This window comes from Actinia tenebrosa, unplaced genomic scaffold (genome assembly GCF_029948245.1).
Source record: "Actinia tenebrosa isolate PJP-AT-01 unplaced genomic scaffold, QUT_ActTen_1.0 PGA_scaffold0__85_contigs__length_37466705, whole genome shotgun sequence".
Lineage (NCBI taxonomy): Eukaryota > Metazoa > Cnidaria > Anthozoa > Actiniaria > Actiniidae > Actinia > Actinia tenebrosa.
In genome coordinates, this window is record NW_028292569.1 from 8,295,407 (window position 1) to 8,319,484 (window position 24,078).

The 24,078-nt window shown below is 40.6% G+C and overlaps 1 protein-coding gene across 1 annotated transcript in view; it reads left to right on the plus strand.

Annotated features, from left to right (window-relative positions):
• LOC116295506 (uncharacterized) overlaps positions 1–24,078 on the plus strand; it is a 51,658-nt gene that overhangs the window by 18,662 nt on the left and 8,918 nt on the right. Inside the window, exons 24-58 of the mRNA XM_031703335.2 lie at positions 168–958; positions 1,177–1,350; positions 1,473–1,727; positions 1,835–2,290; positions 2,609–3,850; positions 3,953–4,075; positions 4,823–5,203; positions 5,387–5,785; positions 6,397–6,786; positions 6,854–7,121; positions 7,412–7,971; positions 8,106–8,651; positions 8,873–9,241; positions 9,476–10,466; positions 10,548–10,840; positions 10,960–12,306; positions 12,655–13,077; positions 13,532–13,666; positions 14,170–14,471; positions 14,881–15,048; positions 15,400–15,573; positions 15,959–16,076; positions 16,628–17,046; positions 17,464–17,652; positions 17,837–18,032; positions 18,284–18,564; positions 18,672–18,898; positions 19,231–19,559; positions 19,858–20,112; positions 20,178–21,073; positions 21,354–21,522; positions 21,934–22,178; positions 22,397–22,573; positions 22,649–22,907; positions 23,314–23,902. Of these exons, the coding sequence (XP_031559195.2) occupies positions 168–958; positions 1,177–1,350; positions 1,473–1,727; positions 1,835–2,290; positions 2,609–3,850; positions 3,953–4,075; positions 4,823–5,203; positions 5,387–5,785; positions 6,397–6,786; positions 6,854–7,121; positions 7,412–7,971; positions 8,106–8,651; positions 8,873–9,241; positions 9,476–10,466; positions 10,548–10,840; positions 10,960–12,306; positions 12,655–13,077; positions 13,532–13,666; positions 14,170–14,471; positions 14,881–15,048; positions 15,400–15,573; positions 15,959–16,076; positions 16,628–17,046; positions 17,464–17,652; positions 17,837–18,032; positions 18,284–18,564; positions 18,672–18,898; positions 19,231–19,559; positions 19,858–20,112; positions 20,178–21,073; positions 21,354–21,522; positions 21,934–22,178; positions 22,397–22,573; positions 22,649–22,907; positions 23,314–23,902 (14,136 nt within the window). The remainder of the gene's footprint in view (positions 1–167; positions 959–1,176; positions 1,351–1,472; positions 1,728–1,834; positions 2,291–2,608; positions 3,851–3,952; positions 4,076–4,822; positions 5,204–5,386; positions 5,786–6,396; positions 6,787–6,853; positions 7,122–7,411; positions 7,972–8,105; positions 8,652–8,872; positions 9,242–9,475; positions 10,467–10,547; positions 10,841–10,959; positions 12,307–12,654; positions 13,078–13,531; positions 13,667–14,169; positions 14,472–14,880; positions 15,049–15,399; positions 15,574–15,958; positions 16,077–16,627; positions 17,047–17,463; positions 17,653–17,836; positions 18,033–18,283; positions 18,565–18,671; positions 18,899–19,230; positions 19,560–19,857; positions 20,113–20,177; positions 21,074–21,353; positions 21,523–21,933; positions 22,179–22,396; positions 22,574–22,648; positions 22,908–23,313; positions 23,903–24,078) is intronic.

Here is a 24,078-nt window from a genome sequence, read left to right on the forward strand (position 1 = left end):
TGATACTGACAACAGATTTATTACAACAGAAACTGATAACGGATTTATTATTATTATTATTATTATTAACCTTTACTCGCTTAAAGCTGATTAACTCCGATTACCTCTATTAAACAAATCGAGCACTTAAATAAAATATATAATTTTTAATATTCTTTCCCTCGAAGATATTATTGCCCTGGTGGTATGAAGCGAAAAGATCCACCTGAATTCGCGTGCCGAGTTGGACACTTCTGCCCAGGAGCTACTTCCGAACCAATTCCTTGTCAAAACAACAGTTTTACCAAGACAACTCATTCAAAGGAATGTGAGCTTTGCCCTGAAGGGTTTTATTGTAAAGTAGCTGGTATCCCGATCATCTGCTCACAAGGCTACTATTGTCCTTATGGAACGGGCCTAGATCTTAAATCTTGCCCGCGGGGAACCTACGGCAATCAGACAGGATTTTATAACGTAACACAATGTAAACCATGTGATCCAGGGATGTATTGTGCCTATGAACATGCAAGTAATTCTACTGGTAATTGTTCGGCCGGACATTGGTGTGAATATGGCGTTGATCGGCCAAACCCAACAGGAAACAATGCTTCTGGTTGTTTAACAAACTTGAATGGCTCGTGTCCATATTTTGATGGAAAAGAAACAGGAAAAGGAGGAATATGCCCGATCGGAAAATATTGTCCTGAAGGAACCTTTCAGCCAAAGGATTGTCCACCTGGAACATATGGTCCAGTCACTAAGCTTTCTGCTTGTTGGCCGTGTATGCAAGGTTTCTATTGCCCTGGTTCGAATTCTGAGTACTCGAGTCGTCCGTGTCCTTCTGGATACTACTGTCCAAATGGCACCAAAACGCAATACGAGAATCCATGTCCAATAGGAACCTTCAATAACAATACAAGAGGGAGAAGTCTGTCTGATTGTATACCCTGTACGGCTGGCATGTACTGCCCTAGTGAAGGTAAGCATGTGTTCTATATCGTATCGAACAGACTTCATGACCCAAGTAAAAATACAGACAAACAACGCTTTAACTGGGTAATTACAGCGAAATCATTAAAAATTGCAATTATTCCCCGTAAATGTGTTATGTTTACAGACAAGCAAAACATAATTTTGCTTTTTTCTTTACCTTCCCATAAATTACACAGCAAATGATTTTGATTTTCCTTTTTTAAGGATTAAGCCATGAATATGGTAACTGTGAAGCTGGTTATTTCTGCCGTCGAAATGCTACATCTATGACTCCAAATCAAGGTGACGATGCGAATATTTGTCCTGTTGGTCACTATTGTCCAGAGCAAACTGGTGAACCTGTAGACTGTCCTAAGGGCACTTTTGGAAATGATACGGGTAAGTGCACCTCTTATATATGATATATAGCTATAAAGTCATTATCAAAGCTCCCCCTTTCAAAGTTTAAAGAAACATGCAATGTTTAAAGTTAACTCGTTATTTATTTTCAAATCATTTAGGATACAAATTAGTTGATGATTGCTGGAACTGCACTGCTGGTTATTATTGCTCAATTCCAGGGCGTGACTCGCCCGTCGGACTTTGCGCTCCAGGATATTACTGTCCTCCAAGATCGTCAAGTAGTATGGAAATTGCTTGTCCTCCTGGTACGTACTGCAAAGGTGGAAATAAGGAACCATCCCTTTGCAAAGTAGGCACCTTCCAGCCTAACAGTAGCAGGACCTCGGAATCTGATTGCATTCATTGCACTGAAGGTAACACTTTTCTTATTAGATATTATTTATTGATGTCATTCATTATTATATCCTGTTATCGCTAACCTAATCCAATAACCGTTTTAATATTTTATTGTGGACCCTAGGGTACTACTGCGATTCCCAAGGCCTTTCAAATGTAACCGGACCTTGTAAAGAGGGTTGGTACTGTCCAACCGGCTCTAAAGTGTCGACAGCCAAAGAATGTCCTATTGGTTTCCACTGTCCCGAGGGTAGTAGCCTGCCCAAGCCTTGTCCCGCTGGTTTTTATACTAATTCGACAGGAGCTGCCACTTGCACTCAATGCCCGAGGGGTTTCTTTTGCGTTCCATTGGACCTTAGTCGCAACGAGTCTAGAGGTTACTTCTTATGCCCGATGGGATTCTATTGTCCCGTGGGTACTGGAATGGACTGGAAACCGTGTCCTGCTGGAACCTACAGCAATAGAACAAGTCTTTATGATGTCAGTCAGTGCGTTGATTGTGATCCAGGACGTTACTGTGGTGGACCAAATCTAACAAGTTATACGGACTTATGTGACGAAGGCTACTACTGCACTTCAGGTTAAAAACTTGTTTTTATGTAGCTTATTATTATGAAACACGCGCTCTAAGAACACCTGACTCAACTTTTCATGTGACGCTCTTTAACCCCTTACCATTTTTCTACATTTTGTTTTTTATTCATTGTCCCTGCTTTTTTAAAATATAACATAAAATCAAAGTACAAAAATGTGCAAACTTTACTTTTGCGTCCTAAAAAATTGTCGCAAAAGCATGTTTTATAGCGTAAATACGAGTCGAGCTCCTGTGTAAGGCTATTATTCTAATACGAGCGTTTAGCAGTTATAAAATGCTCAATACGTTAATTATTTTTTTTAGGGATTGCCTTACCAAAGCCGTACATTGATGGGTATAACACGACTAATGTTACATGCCCTCTTAGCAAGTACCTGGGACAGTATACGGGTATTGGTGGTATTTGCCCACCCGGAACGTTCTGTGAGCGTGGTTCAGTTGTTCCTGAAAAGTGTAAGCCTGGAACCTATAATGATGTTAGTGGCAAGAGCAAATGCATGTCTTGTCCATCCGGATATTACTGTTTGACTGAAACCATAGATTACAAGTTAACGGTTTGCCCAAGTGGATATTACTGCCCAAACGGCACAAAATATGCAAATCAGCATCCCTGCCCCCCAGGAACATTCAACAATCTCACTAGACAACAAAGTGAGTCATCTTGCGAAAAGTGCCCACCCGGTATGTACTGCGAGGGACATGGAAACTCATGGCCAACTGGATTTTGTAGTGCAGGTTGGTACTGCAATGGAAGTGCTACTAGTAACAAGACAACCGTTCATGGAGGCATGTGTCAACCAGGATATTACTGTGTTGAAGGATCAACTCACCCAAAAGAATGTGATGGAGGCAAATTTTGTGCTGTTTCCGAACTGGAGAGGCCATCTGGTAATTGCTCGGCTGGATACTACTGCCGCAGGAAATCACGCTTTTCAAGTCCAACAGATGGAATAACCGGAAATGTATGCCCGAAAGGCTATTTCTGCCTTGAAGGTACCCAAGATCCAACTCCATGCCCTCCAGGGAAATACAATGATGCCTTTCAAGCAACTAATTCAATTGCGTGCAAGCCTTGTACAAGGGGGATGTATTGTAATGGTACTGCGCTTGAAGAGCCAAGGGGTAACTGTGCTGCTGGATGGTATTGTCCTCCTGGCCAGGTGTCAATGACTCCAGCTTCCTATCCGTGTCCACCTGGTTCCTTCTGCAAAGAGGGTGTAGATCGTCCTGAAAAATGTCCTTCGGGATCCTACCAAAACGAAGCAATGAAAGATTTTTGTAAAATATGCCCTGAAAAATATTACTGCAATGCTACCTTTGGTGGAGTTGTAAATTACGCCTTATATTTATGCCCTCCTGGGTATTATTGTCCAAACGATACTCGATTTGCAGAAGAATACCCTTGCGATTATGGTACTTTTAGCAAAGGAAATGGTCTTGCTAGACAAGAACAGTGTACTCCTTGTCTTGGTGGTTATTACTGTGGTGAAAAAGGACTTACAACTCCTGTCACTCCATGCAGCCCCGGTTTTTACTGCAAGCAAGGTAAATTGTTTTGTAGCGTTGTATGTCCTTTCATTTAATAAAGAACATGTTTTCACTGGTTGTCATTTCCTTGGTGTAATTAACCTTAATATTGGACTTTAGGGGCTAAGACAGCAACTCCCAGGCAAGGAAGTGATGCAAATATATGCTGGCAAGGCCACTACTGCGGAGAAAAGACAATAACGCCAGAGCCATGCCCTGCGGGTACATTCTCAAACAGGACTGGTATGTATTTGGATCGGAGCAGAAAATACCTAAGCTTGCTATGACAACTTAATATACACCTATTTCAGAAATCGTTGTTGCACCAAAAGCCTCAAGCAACAAGCCAAGACCGCAGAGGAAGCCGGTACTTTTAGGTGTAATTAGTTTATTCATGGTGCATTTTCATTTATTGACAAATTGCTCCAAGCAAGGCTGCTTGAGATGATAATTAGTGTAGAGCTATAGCCACTTGCATGAACCATGAATAAATCAATTATAATTAAAAGTACCATCGTTCTCTGCGGTCTTGGCTTGTTACTTGAGGCTCTTGGTACGACAACGATCTTCGAAATAAGTGTATATGCTTAGCTATATGCAAATTAGATCAATTTACGACTATCCATTGAAATTAATAGACCTTTCTCTGCTCGGGCGTAATCTTTTCCCATTTCAGACGACATTTCATATCCTTGAGAATAAGATTATTTGCTTGAGTTGTATCCATATTCATGTGTTTTCTCATGTGCAACCGAGCACAACCGTTAAACAAAGAAATGATTCTCAAAGGAATGACACCAGGTCTGATATTGAGAAGGTCTAGTTCACAGTTCCACGTCCTTCGTTATTAATAGTGACTAAAACTACCTCGAGGTAATTTAGTTAAACAAGGTTTACGGTTTAAGGTGAACGGACATTAGTTAAGCTAAGCAGCTTAAACATGGAGGGACTGGTGTGAACGGGGTATTATAATTTTTATTTCTTTTTCAGGATTGCATAATTCTTCACAATGCACTGACTGCACTGGTGGTTCATACTGCGAAGATCCTGGGAAAACAAATGTAACTGGCTCATGTCAACAGGGACATTTCTGTGTAACTGGATCGAAAAGCAAAACTGCTGCTGCTTGCCCAGCTGGGAAATATTGTCCTACAGGAACTGAAGTACCAAAAGATTGTCCAATGGGCACGTTTTCAAATACGACTGGCCTTTGGAGCAAAGACCAGTGTACGAACTGCACAGCTGGGCGGTATTGTGGTGCTAACGGTCTAACGTCTACGAGTGGTCCTTGTAAGGAAGGATACTATTGCCCAGAGGGCTCATCGTCTGAAAATGCAGTGCCTTGCGTCATCGGGCTCCATTGTCCTGAAGGTACGTTAATACGATCTTAGTTTTGTTGATGATTTTCATATTCGATTTTTTCGGCAATAGGCATCGCATTTTGTAGATTAATATTGAAGTGCAGTCAGTACATATCAACCTACAAAATGTTGTCTGTAAATATTAATCTAAAAAATGTCAGTGACAACCGTTATGTATTTCAACTTGCATTAGGAAGCAAAAGTCCAAGAGATTGTCCAGCTGGCTATTTCACCAACACCACTACTTCAGCTACATGCCAAATATGCCCTGAAGGTTTCTATTGCATTCCTGAAAACGTAACAGCAGGAGATCCCAAATCCGGCTATCACCAGTGTCCTGCTGGTTACTATTGTCCAAATGGTACGGGCCTTGACTGGCAACCATGCCCGCGTGGAACTTATAGCAACACGAAGCAGCTTCATAAAGCATCTCAGTGTAAAGACTGCGATGCAGGAAAGTACTGTGGGGAACTACATGCTACTTCTACGACTGCAGATTGTTTCGGTGGCTACTACTGCGTACGTAGAGTTGATAGACCAGATCCTATTTCAACCGTGGAAGGTTCTTCCTTGTGTGGCAACTGCTCTTCAGGTAAAAACGCATAATAAAGATACCAAGTGTCGTACCAAGCAACAATAGGATATTCCTTCAGCGAGGCATCATAATAACCGTGTATAGTAATATTTAACAATTATTAAGTGATTATCGGTGGAATATATCACCATAATCACTGAGCCTGAGGGGAATAATTGTTTTAGTATAACTTTAGAACTTTTAGAATATCAGAGAAAAGTCGAAATTCAGGATTAAAACCAAAAAAACCTTTTATTATTACTTCCGATCAGGAAAACTTTGGAGCACCCCATAATCACCGCTCCAGCGGTGATTATCGTCTCAGAATCACCGGTCGCTCGACCAATCACAGCTCGAGAAACTCTATATTCAATTCTAAAATTATACTAATAAGTAGTTTAATGTGTCTCGTAATAAAGAGCTACCGACATGACCCTACTATTATCACTGTCTAGTGACTAAAGTCTACTCCATCATGTGTTTTATTTAATTTCCTCCGATATAAACCTCAACCTCCCACAAAAGAGTTAAGAGAACAGTTAGTTAAGGTACTTCTTTTCCACTAGTTTCAAAACAATACAGTAAAACAATTTCACACTATATAGTTATATATAATGTTTTTTCTCAAGCAATTGGAGATGTCTGCCCACCCGGTTTCTACTGTCCTCAAGGTTCGCCTTATCCAAAAGGATGTCCTGCTGGTAGCTATCAAGACAAGCAAGGCATGACGTCATGTAAACCCTGTCCTGATGGATACTATTGTCCGAGCAATTCGGCGTCATTCTTAGGCTTCGTTTGTCCGGCCGGTAGCTATTGTCTTGTAAATACCACTCACGACAAACAGTATTTGTGTCCTCCTGGAACATTCAATCCATTACCTGGCCAGAAAACGTCGGCTTCTTGTATTCTGTGTACCGGAGGAAAATACTGTGCACAATCTGGACTTGACAAACCTACCGGGGAGTGTGCTGGGGGCTGGTTCTGTGTGAATGGATCCTCTACGTCGATGCCTACTGACGGTAAGATATAAATATTATTATTTGAAAGTTATTTTTTGAGCTAAATAAATAGAAAATTTTATTCCAGGACAATGCCAACCTGATTACTACTGCCCTAATGGAACTGCATTACCAGTACTTTGTGATCGAGGAAAGTATTGCCCGCGGTCTGGTCTTATTGAACCTTTTTACGACTGTGAGGGAGGCCATTATTGTAATTTGGGTGCCAATAATCCAAAACCAAACGACGGCATAACCGGCAATATATGCCCTAAAGGCGCATATTGCCCAAGAGGAGTGCCGAATGGTCCACAGCTTTGTCCTTTAGGAAAGTTTGCTAACGTCACAGGAAACAGGTTAGATCATCAATACGCACTTTTTCGTATATCCATGTAGGCATAGAACGATCGCGGAACATTTTTGAAAGTAAGGCGTGGCTTTAAGATTTGAAAATGTAGCTGGCTATGTAGATATGTTGTAAGACTAGGGGGACGCTAGTTGGTGTAGACTAGCTAAACATGGTTCAGGTCTCTAAAACGTATGAGTTTTGATGTTAATATCTCTATTTTGAAACAGCCGAGAATATTGAATATACAGTATTAGCTGTAATGTTAATCGTAATAATAATGTCATTTTCTCCCCCAAGAAACCTCACCGATTGCCAGCCATGTACGCCAGGCTGGTATTGTGGTAAAAATGGTCTTCCAGTACCCTCTGGAGAGTGCTTGGAAGGATACTACTGCGATGGTGGAGCAACAAACAAAACCCAAAATCCTTGCCCAGCCGGAAACATATGTCCAACTGGAAGTCCAGCACCATCGCCATGTGGAGCAGGTTTCTACCAAAACGAGACCCGTCAATTCACGTGTAAAACCTGTCCCGCTGGATTTTATTGCAACGATACTTATGGACCTGTGGTAAACTATGCCCTCTTTGAGTGTATTCCTGGACATTACTGTTCTAAGGGAACGCGGTATGCTTCAGAGTTCAAGTGTCCACCAGGGACATTCAATAACCGCAGTGGATCTACTAACGTAAACGACTGCTTGCAGTGTACAGGCGGGTATGTCTGTGATGAATGGGGTCTTGTTAGGCCAAATAGGCTTTGTAGTCCAGGATATTTCTGTCGAGAAGGTGCAAATACAACAACGCCCGACTTAGGTGTTAAAGCTAATATATGTCCAGCTGGCTATTATTGCCTTGAGGGTACGTAAAAGTGCATCTTTGTTCTATTATTTATAGTGTCTCTTTTTCTTTCACGCAGCAGGATTTCTTACATTTTGGCAAACTATCATTTGTTTATCACGCAAAAAATAAAATCTCATTTTACCTCTGTTTAGGTATTGCTGAACCTATGCCATGTCCAGTTGGAACCTATAGTCCGGTGACTAAACTTCAAAGAGAAGCAGACTGTTTGAATTGTACAGGCGGCGAATTTTGTAATGAAACTGCCATGACAACCACTGCAGGAAAATGTAGTGCTGGCTACTACTGTCCTCCACGGTCCATTAGTCAAAAAGAAATTGTATGCCCTGAAGGGAGATATTGCATCGCTGGAACAGAACATCCTGAACCTTGTCCCTCGGGAACGTTCTCGAATACCACTCAACTAACTAATAGTTCCAAGTGCATCCCTTGTTCTAAAGGCTGGTACTGCGATGACCCAGGTCTTGTGAAGCCAAAGGGTCTTTGCTATAAAGGATATTATTGTCCAACTGGTCAAAAAAGTAGCCGACCCTTCATTTGTCCAGTTGGAAGTTTTTGTCCCACAGGAGCCTCAGAACCTTATCAATGCTTACCGGGCACTGTTGCTCCTAACCAAGGTATGGACTCTTGCGATGTCTGTCCAATGACCAAGTATTGTCCAGGAGCACCTGTCAACAGAGGTTAGTTTATGCATTTTGAGGCATGTTTCTTACAATATTAACGTTAAAATAATAATAATAATAATAATAATAATAATAATAATAATAATAATAATAATAATAATAAACAGTAAAAATAAACGAAAGAAGCAAAAGAGCGCTCTCATGGATGCTCTGTGGAGCATCAGTAGTTATTTATACCATAATTTTCCAACTGAAACAAACATATCATTTATTTCTAGTGTCGCTTGCCTTTGGTGCTGATATACCTTTAGAGCTGATTATGATAGACTGTCCAGAAGGGTTTTACTGTCCAAATGGAACTGGACTTGATTGGAAGGGCTGTCCACCTGGGACCTATAACAACAAAACAGGCTTAGGGAGAGAAGAAGATTGTATCCCTTGTGATGGCGGTAAAGTCTGTCGCGGAAGTAATTTAACAAGTCCGAATGAAATTTGTGAAAAAGGCTACTACTGTGTGTCTGGAGCTTCCTCTCCTAATCCATACATGACGAACCTAACTCACTGTCCTGCACATTTCGCTCATGTAACTGTTGGAGGCATTTGTCCACGTGGTCATTTTTGTAAATCTGGATCATCATTTTATGAAGGTACTGTTATTTGGTTGTTTTATTGAACATTGCACCGCTAAATATATTAAAGATTCGATATGGTTTTGGAGATTTGAAATTGTTAAAACGGGCCGTCCAAATCGAGGCTACAGGGGCTAGGATGTCGTTATCATGTATTGGATTTACTGGTTATGCCTGAGATTAATTAGCTGTTATAAGTAACACACATTATAATATTGTTTATGGAATTTATTGAGCTTTTTATTTACGCAGGCTGTCCACCTGGAACGTACAATGATCAAGAGGGACGATCCACATGTTTTGATTGTCCGGCAGGCTATTTTTGTTACGCTAATTCAACTGAATATTCGTCTAATATCTGCCCCAAGGGACATTACTGTCAATTGAAGACACCTGATCCATACCATTCCCCTTGTCCTCCTGGTTCTTATAACCCTAAAACTGGATCCAATAGCTCCAAAGACTGTTTACCTTGCCATAAGGGCAAGTATTGTGCTGGCGAAGGAAACGAAAAGCCTTCGAACTCGTGCGCCCCTGGCTGGTATTGTCCTGGAGGAAGTGACACACCACACGGTTATCCCTGTAAAGAAGGGTACTTTTGCCCTGAGGGATCTTACAACATGACTCCCTGTACCCAAGGGAAATACTGCGACCGACCACGACTTTCAAAACCTGTCGATGATTGTGACCCAGGCTATTATTGTCCATTGAAGTCCACATCCCGCAAACAAAAGCAATGTGAACCTGGAAATTACTGCCCAAAGGGTAGTCCGATTCCAACACCTTGTAAACCTGGTACTTATGTTCCTGGATATGGTCATGTTAACGAGTCTGAATGCTTGCCTTGCGAAGCTGGAAAGTTCTGTAATGTTAGTGGGCTTCATGAGCCTCAAGGAGAATGCGACCCAGGGTACTTTTGTCCACCTGGTCAAAGTATATCAAATCCATCTGCATATCCTTGTCCAGCTGGTCATTTCTGTAAACAAGGGTCGCCAAACGCTACTAGATGTCCTAATGGCACTTACCAGATAGCGGAATACAAATCAGACTGTGACTTGTGTCCTCAAGGTTATTACTGTGATAGCACTGAATTACCAGTGACCTTTCGCGGGCTGGAATGCCCAGCTGGTCATTACTGTCCACAAGGCACAAAGTTTGCAACTCAATACAAGTGTCTTGAAGGAACCTGGAGCAATCGGACTAAGCTTGTTGATCCAAGCGAGTGCTTTGGCTGCCCACCTAGGTAGGAATAACTCTTATATTCATTTCTTGGTATTTGCAATTGTAAAAAATATATACAAACAATGATTTCGTTTTGTTTTAGGTACTACTGCCAGAAAAAGGGCCTCCCTGAACCAGAAGGATTGTGCTTCGCAGGGTATTACTGCATTGGTAATGCTTCAAGACCCAATCCGCCAGAAACGCAATGTCCAAAGGGACATTACTGTCCAGAGGGAAGCTATAAGCCAATGAGGTGTCCTGCCGGATCATTTTCCAATGCTATGGGAAACCGAAATATAAGTGATTGCCGACCATGTAGCCCTGGAAGATACTGCTCTCCTAATGAAACCACGATTACAGAAAAGCCCTGTGCTCCTGGCTACCTTTGTATACTAGGTAAGATTTTAAATTCTCTTTTGTGATTTTAAAGTATCTGATTAAAATCCACGATCATAGTTTTAATTAAAACAAAGGTGCAACAGCAGGGGTTTAAAATCATTTTAATTGAATTTCAGGTTCTTCGACACCAAAACCTACTGATGGTGTCATGGGCAAGCCCTGTCCACGAGGACATTTCTGTAGAGAGGGAACTATTAGTGCGGAGCCTTGTAAGCCAGGATCTTTTGCTCGTGAATTCGCAATGTCCAGCTGTTTACCATGTGTAAGGGGTTTTACTTGTCCAAATACAACTACAGTTGAACCGATTCCTTGTTCTAAGGGGCACTACTGCCCCGAAGGTACGTACCTAACAAAAGGTGAACCATGTCCTATTGGTACCTATTTCCCAGAGATTGGTGGTAAATTTAAGAACGAGTGCCGTGCTTGTCTACCTGGAAAATACTGCGACACTCCTGGACAATCTGTTCCTTCTGGTCCCTGTTTAGCTGGCTATTTGTGCAGAGGTGGTGCAAAGTTTAATGCACCTAATGATACAAGCAGTGATCCGTACAATGAACCTTGCCCTGTCGGGATGTACTGCGAAGAGGGTGCAAGCAATGGAACCAAATGCCCGATAGGAACATTGCGACCATTCACCGGTGGAAAAAATGAAAGTGATTGTTTACCTTGTGATGGAGGGCACTATTGTGACGAGCCAGGATTATCTGTAGCTAAAGGAATATGCTCACAAGGATATTATTGCCCACCTGAAGCAAAAATAAAATCTCCTACACCATCTGGTTATCTTTGCCCTAGAGGGTATTTTTGCAAAAATGGAACCGTACATCCCCGTGGCTGTGAACAAGGCAAATACCAACCAAATGAACTTGAATATACATGCCTGCCTTGTCCTGCAGGCAAATATTGCCCAGCAAATACATCAACTCCTGAGCCTTGTCCTCCACACCATTATTGCAGAGCGGGCAGCATTATCCCTGAATTCTGCCCTAACGGAACCTATACTCGAGGTGATGAGACCGGTCTCACTGAGCCCAAACAATGTAGACCATGCATAAATGGCTCATACTGCCAGATGGGTGCCATTAAAGGTCCATGTGCAGCAGGTTATTTATGCTACATCGGTAATCCTACGCCTAATCCAGATGGATCAAACGAAAATATTGGCAGATTGTGTCCACTTGGTCATTATTGTCTAGAAGGTGCCCTCGAACCAAAGAAGTGCAAGGACGGACTCGTGATTACGATAGAAGGAGCCAAATCGGAGGCAGATTGCCAGAGATGCTCAGCAGGCTTTATTTGTACACCTGGTAACTCAATACCTACGCCTTGTCCTGCTGGATACTATTGTCCCGTTAATGAAACAAAGCAGCCATGTCCTATCAAGACATATTCGTTGACTGTTAAAGCTGTTGATATACGAACCTGCCTTCCTTGCCCTGCTGGATATTGGTGCAACGTTGAAGGTAGGTCTTTGAACCATTAATATCATCATTCTAATGGCATATATAACAGTAACTGCTGGTCATGGATTGCAGTTCATATAATAATAACAAATATCAAATATCTCAATGCGCTTTATATTTATAACCAGTGGAAGACTTTACGGGCTGCGTATTCATATGAAAAATAAGTCATAGATGACTGTAGCTCACCATGCGAGTTCCCATTTGCTGAGCGTCAGAAGGTCGTGGGTTCAAATGACATCTGGAACTCAGATTTTCCCCCGAACTCTTTGTCTTCCCCTTCTCGTTATTCATTTATTCATTATCCGCATTCTTTACTAAACTACAATTTTTGCTCTTATTTGTTAGCTACTGCGAACTACACGACCAGGCCATGTCCTGTTGGACACTATTGTGAAAATGCCACCACTGTCCCTACACCTTGTCCACCTGGTACATACAGAGATAGTCAGGGTGCTGCAAACGAAAGCGATTGTCATCTTTGCCCGGCTGGTTTCTACTGTCCCGAAACAAACGGAAGTATCTGGGGAGAAGCTTGTTCAGAAGGATCGTTTTGTCCACCTGGTAGTTCAGCACCTAGAGAATGCTTAGCTGGGTACTACTGCAATCGCTCCATGTCCCAGGTGCCTTGCCCTCCTGGGTATTATTGTCCTCGTAACTCGTCTCAACCTGTAAGATGTCCTGTTGGTCACTACTGTGATCCAAAGCTTAATTGTTATAATGATTCTGACAACGAAGCTGGTGCATGCACTCCAAAACTTTGTAATCCAGGTATTTCTGAAATATATACTCAATTTACAGTTTATCATTTAATTCATTAAACTTAGATATTTTTAAAACATGGACCTTATGTGCAAAGTGATTGAAATTGGTTGTCATTACAGCTCTTAATTAAAAAAAAAAAAAAAAAAAAAAAAACTAGTCAAAATTAGGAAAATCGAAAAGCCTTTAGTTCCTCATTCGCAACATGTGCAAAACTTTAATAAATTGACGCGTTTCTGGTGCCTCTTATTTATAATGATATGTTCAAAATGTTATGTACTCACGAGGCGTAGCCAATATTTTTGGTTGCCCCCCTCGCTCAATCATAACAAATATTTAGCGTCCCCTACAAATTACCGAATGTTCAGTAGGCTAAATAAATTATCATATTTAAAGAAATATGGTTGGCCCCTTTCCAAATACCCGTATACCCCGATAAACACTTTGATATATTCTATGATAGGATATGAAGAAATTAAAGGAAGTAAACGGGACAGCTTTGCAAGTACTTGCCAGATATGTAAGACTGGTTACTATAACGACGAGGCCAACAAAGGAATCTGTAAAAAATGTCGTGGGGGAGTAATCTGCCTAGAAGGTGAGCTATTTGTTTAGGATATTATAACCTAGACTCTGTCATAGTTTCTAGGGAATCTGTATTGATTATAACAGCCTTATAGGTTTGCTGGCAGTCGCTCAGCAGAAACAGATATTCCTAGTATAAGAAGATATCCAAAAGTGAACGATTATTGATATTGAAATAATAAATAAATATATTGTGTTGGGAATAAGTAACTACTTTCTTAATGATAAGCACTAGTGTACGCTGTTTTAAATGCGCAGTCTCTCACCGCTGTGATCATGGGTTCCATCCTCGGGCACGCCATCGTGTGCTTAGAGTTTATTGTTGGTTTATTCTTGTGCTTCGAGGGTTTTTTCTACGGTTCTCCGGTTTTCCGCCTTCGAAAAAACCAACCCGGGTTTTAAAGTTCTGTGGAAAAAAAGCACATATTTGAATTATTAGCCACTAGCTGTTGGGTTCTTACCTCGTATGAAAAAATTACTTAGTACGATTTATTTTATTTGCCCTTAAATTTGTAGGTGCAATTACAGATAATCCATCTGAGAACGGCACAGGCTGGGGAGTTGAAATCACAAAGAGCTACTTGTGTCCCCGTGGTTACTATTGTGAATCAGGTGACAAAACTCCGAGACCTTGTAGAAACGGCACATACAACGACCATCTTAATGCGTCAAGTCCACTGCATTGCCAGTTGTGTGCTCTTAATCATTTTAACCATCTACAAGCACAAAATGCGTGCTTCCCTTGTGGGTCGAGTGCAAGTGCGAAGCATCTTGGCAGTGATACCTGTGAATGTAATGGCCAACATAGAGTGTTTATGGTGAGTATTTATAATTAAACAAGTATGTATTCTGCACAGTGAATGGCTTACATATGTGGCCTTTAGTTGAATCCTAATAAAATGGAATGGCCATAGAAGTCAAATACGAAACGATTTAAAACGTAGTGCAAACTGTAAGAATGACGGAAAAAAAAAAAAAAAAAAAAAAAAAAAGGAAACGAATAACAGTGATTTGAACTGTGGTGAGGTTGTTATTCGCTCCATGAAACTAACCTATTCAATTTTGTCTAATGGACCCTTCCTTTTACGAAAGAAATAACAAATTCCATCGAGAAAAAGTGTAATTTTCAAGGGTCCGTTTTCTATGAAAAAAGCGAGACAAAATTGTTGTTCAATAAAGTCAATGCTAATGAAAATTTACACCATTTACCAATGTTTCCATACCTAGCCTTCAGACAGGAGATGCTTTTGCAAAGAAGGTTATCGCACAATGGAAGGACGAGAACAGGACTGCGTATCCAAGTTATATCCACTTTGTCCTGAAGGCTATTACAGGGATCAGTTGGGTGAATGTAAGAGCGTAGCTGCTTGGAATGAATATTGTGAGACAAAAGAGGTAAGCAATGCAATAAGACCCTATTATAGACTTTTTTTTGCTTAGAAATTTTCTTTTTTGACGATTTGGAGATTATTGATGATTCTTGATGATCTGAGCCTTTGGTTGCAGAGAACATGTAGTGGTTTGGTTGGTGGGGTGGTTGGGTAATATTGCTTGGTCAATCAGCTGTTCATATTTGGATGGGACAGTCGGGGTATCATTCCTTGGTTGTTTTTTTCTTCCTTTTTTATGATCATTTGACAGTTAGTTGATGGTTGTCGCGTGAGAAGTTTATTATTTTTATTGTTTCACTTCTCTTTTTCATTGTATTTTGACAATGTCTAAACTGTATTTTCCCCTGCGATTTAGTGTCTTAGGGGCAGCGTTGGATTTGACAAGGAACTTGGTCTATGTAAATGCAAAGTAGATGACCTAGAGGATGTTTGTGATCGAGAATGCAGAAATAATCAACGAAACAGGCTGACAATTCTCTGTAAGGACCCACCCTTCATCTTCGTGAGACGGCCAGATAATGTCATAATTGTAAGTTTTATCACAACAACTCTAATTATACATTCACTAAAATTATTCAAATTACATGTCAATAAAGACAAATACAAAAATACTTAGAATAATTATATGATGTACTAGGTATCCTGAAATGATGAAATCAATCTATGTCAGGTTAATTACTGATTTAATTCGAAAAGGGAACTTTAATATAAGTAAAAAAACATAGTTTGTCAATAATGACCTAATCAGAATTTATCGCTTTCGGTTAAAATGATATCAAAATGAGCAACTCTAAAAGAAATGAGTTATATTGAAAACTAAAAATTGTTCCAAATACAAACAAAAATTTGCCCGCCGGCTGATTAATTTCTCGGTACTTTTTTGTGGACTACTGAATTTTGCATCTACTCTACAGGGCACATTTAACGTGTCCAGTCTATCTCGTGTGCCGAACTTTGAAGAAACATTCAGTGCTGATAGATGTCCAACTATCGATGGCAAAGAGTACCCCATAAACCTGGCTGATGTCAACGGTATGTAAAAAGACAAGTGACAAACGTTAGACTTCTACTCTGGGTTTCCTATAATGACTTGATCACTGTATGGTTTAAAATCCGAATAAGCTCTGTAACTAAAAGGACAAACGAACAAAAACAAATTCTGGTTTACATGAAGACTGGTTCTAATGCCATGTAGATAAGCCTTATGGTTACTCAAACTTCATGAAAACTTCGCGTCCAATTAAAATGAAGATAGTAGAGAATTTTAGTGTACGTTCACGGCAAACGTGAAACGTCAGTTGACCAGTGAAAAATCGTTTCAAATAGCTGAGAAAGAATCGCAAAAAAGTTCAAGTAGTATAAAAACAAAAGAATATTTGTCTTTGGTAAGAAAGTTTGCAAGAGGTTAAGTTAAATACAGGAAAACGATGAAAACGTGGTCACGTTTGCCGTTTGCAGGGAGAAAAAAGGTCAATCTAAAACTCTCTAGTGTTGCCTGTAATACCTACCTTATTTTGTTTAGTCATTAGTTATAAAACTAAGTCATTATTTATAAAACTATTGTCGTTATTTCTTATTTCTAGATGATGGCTTCACTGGAGTATACGATGCCGATGCTACAGCTCTGGTGGATCTCCTTTCAAACAACACAAAGGAAAGTACCAACATATCAAGCCCAGAAACTTTGATGACAACTCCTTCAGCTAGACGTAGACGCAGTCTGCTAGCTTTACCACAAGCAACCACATTCAAGGGCATTGCTAGCCCAACGACTTGCTTAGCCCATGGCTCAACCATGATATGGATTGTAAACAATGACAACTATCCAGTATATGACGCAGACAACTTGTACAATACCAATCCGTACTTTGATTATGGTGCATTCAGGGAACTACAAGAACGACATTCACAGAAAGCAACACAATATACCATGTTTGCATTCAAGTTTGAAACCCCAGGTGTTTACGTGTTCAAATCTAGCAACAAGAATGAACGCAAAATGGTAAGTTCTTCGCGCATAAGTTATAAAACTGAAAGATGACGGTAAAGCATTTCATTCCCACATTTTCACAAAAAATCTAATAACTAAATTACTGATATATTAAATACACCTATTTCAGAAATAAATTAATAAATGAAACAACGCTGTCGGTCGGACATATCTGTAACATTTTTCATAAACGAAGGACAGTTTTCTTTTAGACTGGAATATGAATCATGCATAATCTTCGAGTGTTGAATGTGATTTTCGTGTTTTAGCCAGAAAACATAAGAGTACAAAAATTCTGTTCAGTCTCAGTCGCCCATTTGAAGTTCTCTGACCGACAACGTCTTTTAAAAAATAGAAGTAAACCGATTGATATTTATTGATTGATATGTGTTAGTGTGATACATTACATGTCCATTTTATTTTTAATAGTATATTAGAGTCATGGCAATGGGAGCTCAGTGTGCTGAAGATGGTCCCTTCTTCTCCACCACGCCCCGCGCGGTCATCCAGAACGGAATGGCTATATCACGTGATATATTAATCATGCCTGACTGGGCTTTGATTGGTGCCATGTTGGGAAGCTTCTTCTTGTTAATGGTTATACTTGTTCTTGGTCTGGTAAGTAAGAACCTAACAGGACAATACCCTGCACGTTGAGCCATGACATGTATGTGACATGCCTTTGTATGTGCCGTGAAAGATACGAAGTTGGCTCTAAAGACTATTATTATTATGACTATTATTAAGACTGTTGTTTCATTTATCTGGGATATGTTTCTGATCATATTTTTCAACCTTTTAGCTTGTCTTCCGCAAACACGGCTGGACGAAAGTCACATTCAAGTTCCCTCGCTACCGTGTTCTTGCCCAGCGATATAACTTTGATGATTACTCATCTAAAGGCTCCACAGTACATCCAGCGAAGAAATACCATTACAAGACTGCTGCTGTTGAAGCAATCGGTGATGTCCCACAACCTTCTACTGAACCAAACGCAGGTATACTATTAGCATTGACACTTTGCAGCGGAACATAAAAAGGGATCTCTAAAAAGGGCTAATATTTTTAAGTGAAGCAGACATACCACAACTTGCGAGGGACAGAAAAGAGTGAATCACATTGCTATTAATTTACCTCCTTCAATTCCGTCCTGCCTTCCTTCATCTTAGACCAGAATACTCCATATTTTGTGCTTTTACTTTTACCCTTATTCTGTCCTAGTATTCAGTAACCACTTTTCATTTACCAGGCGCCCTTGAAGTGAAAAGTGATGAGTTCTGGGATTACGACCAACAAGTGGATATGGAAGGATTCTCGTCTGGTGAATTCTATAATATATTAGCCAAGCAGTCTCGTGACGTAACCGCCGCCATATCTCGCCAGAAAGACCAGGCCAAACAATTGTACCAAAAGGTGAATCAACAGACAGAGTCACTTAAGGGACTCTGGATCGCAAAGCTGAATCTTCGTGGACGTGCTGCCATGGCGACGCCTGAAGATCTTAGAGCATACGAAGAAAAGAAAAATGAGGTAACTATAGTGACAATCCACAATTGATAATTGTATTCAGAATTAGAAATTCGTTTGGTTGAATGCATACGGGGCTTTAGGTCTAATTTTCTATTGGTTTTGCGCAGCTTGAAGATGAGCTTGAGCGTCGTAAAGACCTTGGCTTTAAGTTCCAACAGATCCAACGTAAACAAAAATCTATTTGGCACGATGATGAAACAGCGAGGGAGGCTCACCGTGTCGTGTTCCAAGCAACTCTGAGAGAAGCCAACAGAATACTCAAGGCTTATTCAGAAAACCCATCGAGAAAGAATGGAGAAACGATGGATGAGTTTAATGATCAGCTCGAACACAAGTATGTCTTGATAAAACATCTCATTTGTGATAATTTGTCTGTGTAATGACTTGTGAATTTTTTTGAACCCTTCCAAATAAATGGCCTCCTTATTTTAGTTTATTTCTAAATTGCCCCTAACTGTGGCCACCCATGATGACAGCCAAGGCCAAAAAGTCAATTTATCCTCATTAATAGAGTGGGGTGATGTTGGGATTCTTAACAGTAGGATCAACTGACGTATAATGAAGACTATTCCATTCTTGCAGTCCATTCTTAACGTCTTTCATGTAATTGCTAAAATGCAAGATGCTGTCGTATAAGCTTGCTAATTTTGATGCTATTTTTCCTAGGATTGGTAGCAGGGTTGATAGTCTTCTTCAAAGACTAGAGGTAGAAGTCACCAGTGAGTGCCAGCGGCGAGGAGCATGGGCTTTACTCGGCGAGTTCACTGGAGCCCGGCTATGTACATTAGAAGGGGAAATACTTGGTCACGAGAAATTGTTCAATGCCGATGGAAGTGTTAGTGCTACAGATATGATCACGATGGATAACATAACAGGGTTGTTGATTCCAAACCCCGAGTCGGCCAACATGTTGCTGTCAGACAACGTGACCAACGTGCCGGTTCCGCCATATTTCTTCTTGAATCCACAATCTGCACACGTTATGCCAATTGAAGGTAAGTGCCTTCATTATGTAAGACCTCATTAGATTTCAAATTAATTGGGGGGAAACTTGGTGGCGTGCATTATTGGTACCACTATTGATATATGCGGGCAAATACTTCTTTGGGATTCTTCTTCATGGGTGTGCTACTTTTCTTCTTTGCTTTAAGCTAAATCACTTTGGATGAAGTATAATCATTCAACTAAAGCCACATATTTTCTAGCTACAGGTCTATTATAGTATCACTCCTAATGATAATGGCGACCTAATCGACTAAATTCTTGTTGTATACGCATGTTTTATCATTTTAGGGAATGTTTCGTATGATCCTCTGTCTTCTCGATTGGTTATTACAAGCGATTCTATGAATGCAGACACAGCTAGTTCAACTGAAGTTCTTATCCCGTACATCCCTTACCCAATTAATCCTGAAACCGGCATTCCTGTAAAGACGTCTTTGATATCAGTTGAAAAACGAGGTGATATGAGGCTGAATGGTAAAATGATCTGCAGCAAGACTGGGCTACCTGCACCTATACTTGGCATGACAATTCACCCAGAAACAAGTAAGCGTTTCATAACTGTTCTCGAAGATTTATTTCATTTGTTAAATATTTTAATTTTCATTTAGGCACTGCGTACCCCGTTGGTGGATGTCATCCTGATCCAGTTACTGGCCTACCCGTTGCCATAGAGATAGGAGGCATGATGCTAGATCCTAACACAGGTCTGCCAGTCCCCATCACAAACGTAACCATCGATCCTTGCACAGGAGAGGTGATTCCTCTTGGAGGTACCTCTGGAGATAATGATCGTGGAGATGAAATCCCCATACTTCTTGGAGATAGCTTTACGGAACCGCTGTCTTCCAGACCACTCAAGGTCACAAGCTCGCGATTAATAGGCGATGGTGAAGAACTCGAGCTCGAGCCTATTGGAGGTGGATACGAGCTTGTTCTGGACGTAGGAGAGCTTTACCACGAATTCCGTGTGCTTGATACACTTCGAGCACTAAAGGATGCTATTACAGGACCGCAATCAAGCAGTGGACGTCATGAGACCAGCCTTCTTGAGTCAGCCATTAAAGATTTGTTGAGATTACGTGGTAAAGCACTGACGCATAGATTACGTTTCTTGCACGATATCATGCGAAGGGAAGAAAGAGCAACTCTACTTCTCGAGAACGGTGGCAGCCCAGGCATGTACGAGTTCTCGGCGACAGGACAGCTGCTACCGATCTTAGTAGGAACCACTTGTAAGGATCCCTCAGGGACAGAACTAGACGTTCCTATATTAGGCATAGAAAAAGACCGAGAGACAGACACCATCATTCCACTTGGTGGCTCAATGGAAGATCCTACTGGTGACGGTTTGGTTCCGATAATGATTGGCGAGAAGGCTGTAGATCCTGTAACTGACGAAATGTCAACCATCTGTGGTGTGAGACTAAACAAGGAGTTTGGTGTTGTGGAACCAGTGACATTGTCGTCGAGCGGACAGAAGAAGAGAAAACCGTCTCCTGGAGCGGTAAGCATAATTTAGTGCGGTTACTACGAGATGTTTTGTTTAAAAAATATGATCTAATTTATGTGTTCCATGTTAACTTAATTAGTTAATTTTGATAATATTTTGTAGTCACGCTCTCCTTGTGGAAATCAGCATTTAGTTGACGGGGTAGGCGCGTATAAATAAAGTTTACCTTACCTTACTATTACACGTGCCCTATCATTTGCCCGATCAAGTGGTATCCTTTGCTCGTAATGCTACACAGGGCTCAACCTAATCATTTAGGATTTGGTCATTTTAGGTTGCTTTGTTAGAAGATGAATTAGCTGGTCGTCGTAGTTTCTGGCGTCGGCAACGCCACCGTGAGGACGAGCAGTCCGTTATCGAATCAAGTTTACATCAAGATTTATTGAATGAAGAATATCTTACTGCTGCCAAAGTGAAAGAGAGACTGGAATCTATTCGCGAGGGTGAGTCAAGAAAAAAGTTTTTAAAAGTTGCAAAATGTACAGTTTAAAATATACATATACACATAATTCAAAAAACGTTGTCATCGCCAAAGGCGATAGGCGATAGGTCATTCCGACATGGAAATGGTTTCGTTGAATACAAAGAACATCGAATCAGTCTCAGCACGAAGGTCCATACTCTTGACGAGAAGAAGAAGAAGAAACACAAGTCATTCCAGCTATTCTTGGATCTTGGAATGACATATATCCTATCGCTTTTCGCCTACTATATCTCCTATTGCCTATCGCCTTTGGCGATGACAACGTTTTTGAATTAGGTGTATATGCATGATAGAAAGATGGAAAAGAAAGCTAAAATAAAACCGAGAGAAAAGATAAGTAAGTTCGATTGGCTTGTATATTTGTTTCTAGAAACATCTGCCCTATCTGACGCCGCTCACCGAGAGGTTCAACGTCGTAGCGATGCCTCCATCGACCATGCAGCAGCTCTTCCGGCTGACGTGGTTGCTGTGTTGACGTTATTCGATGAAGATGAACGCAAATATGAAGAAGATCACTGCACAGCTCACAAGAAATTCATCGAGGCCATTACGAGGTTCTTTGAAAAGATTCAGGCTGAAGAATACAAATATAACTCGCGAATGGAAGAACTTGAGGTAATTTCTTCGTTTGGAAAGCAGCCACTTGTGGGCGAGAAAAAGTAGTGTTAATTCATCCTAAGTGCACTTTACTAAGCACATATTCAAGGCACAGTTGTATAAAAGGCATTAAATTAAGCACTGAGAGTAAATTGGGAGTAAACATTTATATTTTGAGAGAGATCATAACATCACCTTTAGCAAATTTCATGAAAAATATAATATACATATTTTAGGGTGCTCTGAATCCAGAGGCTGAGGCGGCCGTCACTGAACGATTTCACCAGGCCAAAGCACGCCTTCGAGGTGAATTACAAGACCACCTACAGAGCCGTACAGAACAGATCGATGAGAGCCACTCGTTGCTGGAATATCTGAGACACAAAGCAGAAGTATCAGCCCTAGAAGCAAAGGTAAATTAATATTCTAACTTAAAAATTTCCAGGCTCCTTTTCCTTTGAACTTAATTTCTTGTCTATTTTTCAAAGATCGTTTTAACCGGAGGTACTACCATGGCTGGCGATTATGAAGTTTCTTTACTTGGTATCTATGGAGATGACATACCCCTGCCGGAAACTAACCGAGAAATGATACCACTCCTCCAAAAACTCATCAAATTGCTACAAGAAGGTGGATATGTAGTGCCTAGTGGCGCGCCTCAGATCTTACCACAGGCTGGGTTTACCATCCTCGACAAAAAAGAGGTCGAAGCACCAGCCTTTATGGCTAGTCCACAGGATCAACGAGGTAAGGTTCCAGAAGGAGAAGGAGAAGAGAAAAAGGAAGAAAAGTAGATGGGAGGGAAAAGAATCGATTCTTAGTAGGTCACTTACTATTTCATAGCACGGAGAGGCACTTGCTATTTTACTGCTCGTTTCTATTGTGAACGGGCTGCGCTCTTAAGCGTAACCTAATCAAATAAACGATTGAATTTAATTTAAATGGACTGAAAATGAAAGAAAAAAAATGGTTCACGTAATCAAGTAGGCCACTTGCTAGTTCATTGCACGGAGAGGCACTTGATATTTTATTGAACGTTCGATTTGTGAATAAACGTTTTAAATAAGCGATTGAATTGAATTGCTATGAATTGTATTGGACTGAAGATTAGCGAAAAATGGTTCTCCTTAATCTCTTGCGAATTTTGTTTTAGGAATGATTATGGGTATGCAACAGCCATCAACCTTATACTCGATACAACGTGGAACTGTTGCAGAACCAGGCAAACAAACCGCTATCACCACACTGGTATCGAAAGACGGCCAGTCTCGTGCTGAGGATCGTTCTGGATTCTCTGTTGCTGATATCATAAGTAGCGTGGAGGTAACACAGATGGGTGAGAAATACAGTAGCGAGTCTGTAACCGTTGCTGATATAACCTCGTCCGGTACGTTGACTGAAGAAAAACGCAAAGAAATCCAGAAAAGCCTGATAGAAAAGCATACTATGGAATGCGCACAATTGGAGAATGAATTAAGATCAAATGAAATCAAGACCATAACTGATGTGATTACCGAATACGAAAAGAAAAAGGAAGAAGCTTTGACTAATTTGAAGGGGGAACTTAGGCAGAAACTTAAGACTGCAAGTAGTGATGAAGAGAAAGAGGCTCTTCTGTTGGATTACGCTAGCAAGATGACCCAGGTACAGGATGAAATCGAAAGAGAAAAACAAAAGAAGCTCGGAGACGTCAGAAAGCAGCTTAAAGCTGAAAGGTTGAAAAGAAAGAAAGAACTTTATTAGTAAGTATTTTTGATTGTTTAAGGTGGAAAAGAAAAAGTTCCTTCCCTCACTGCCCAAATTTATTCGTAATCTATTCTTCGTCAATTCTTACGTAAGATTTGTTTTAGCATTCTATATCAATCAACTCCAGCATGGCCGCCACTTCTTTGTTTTTTAAATTTCTTAGGAATCAGCT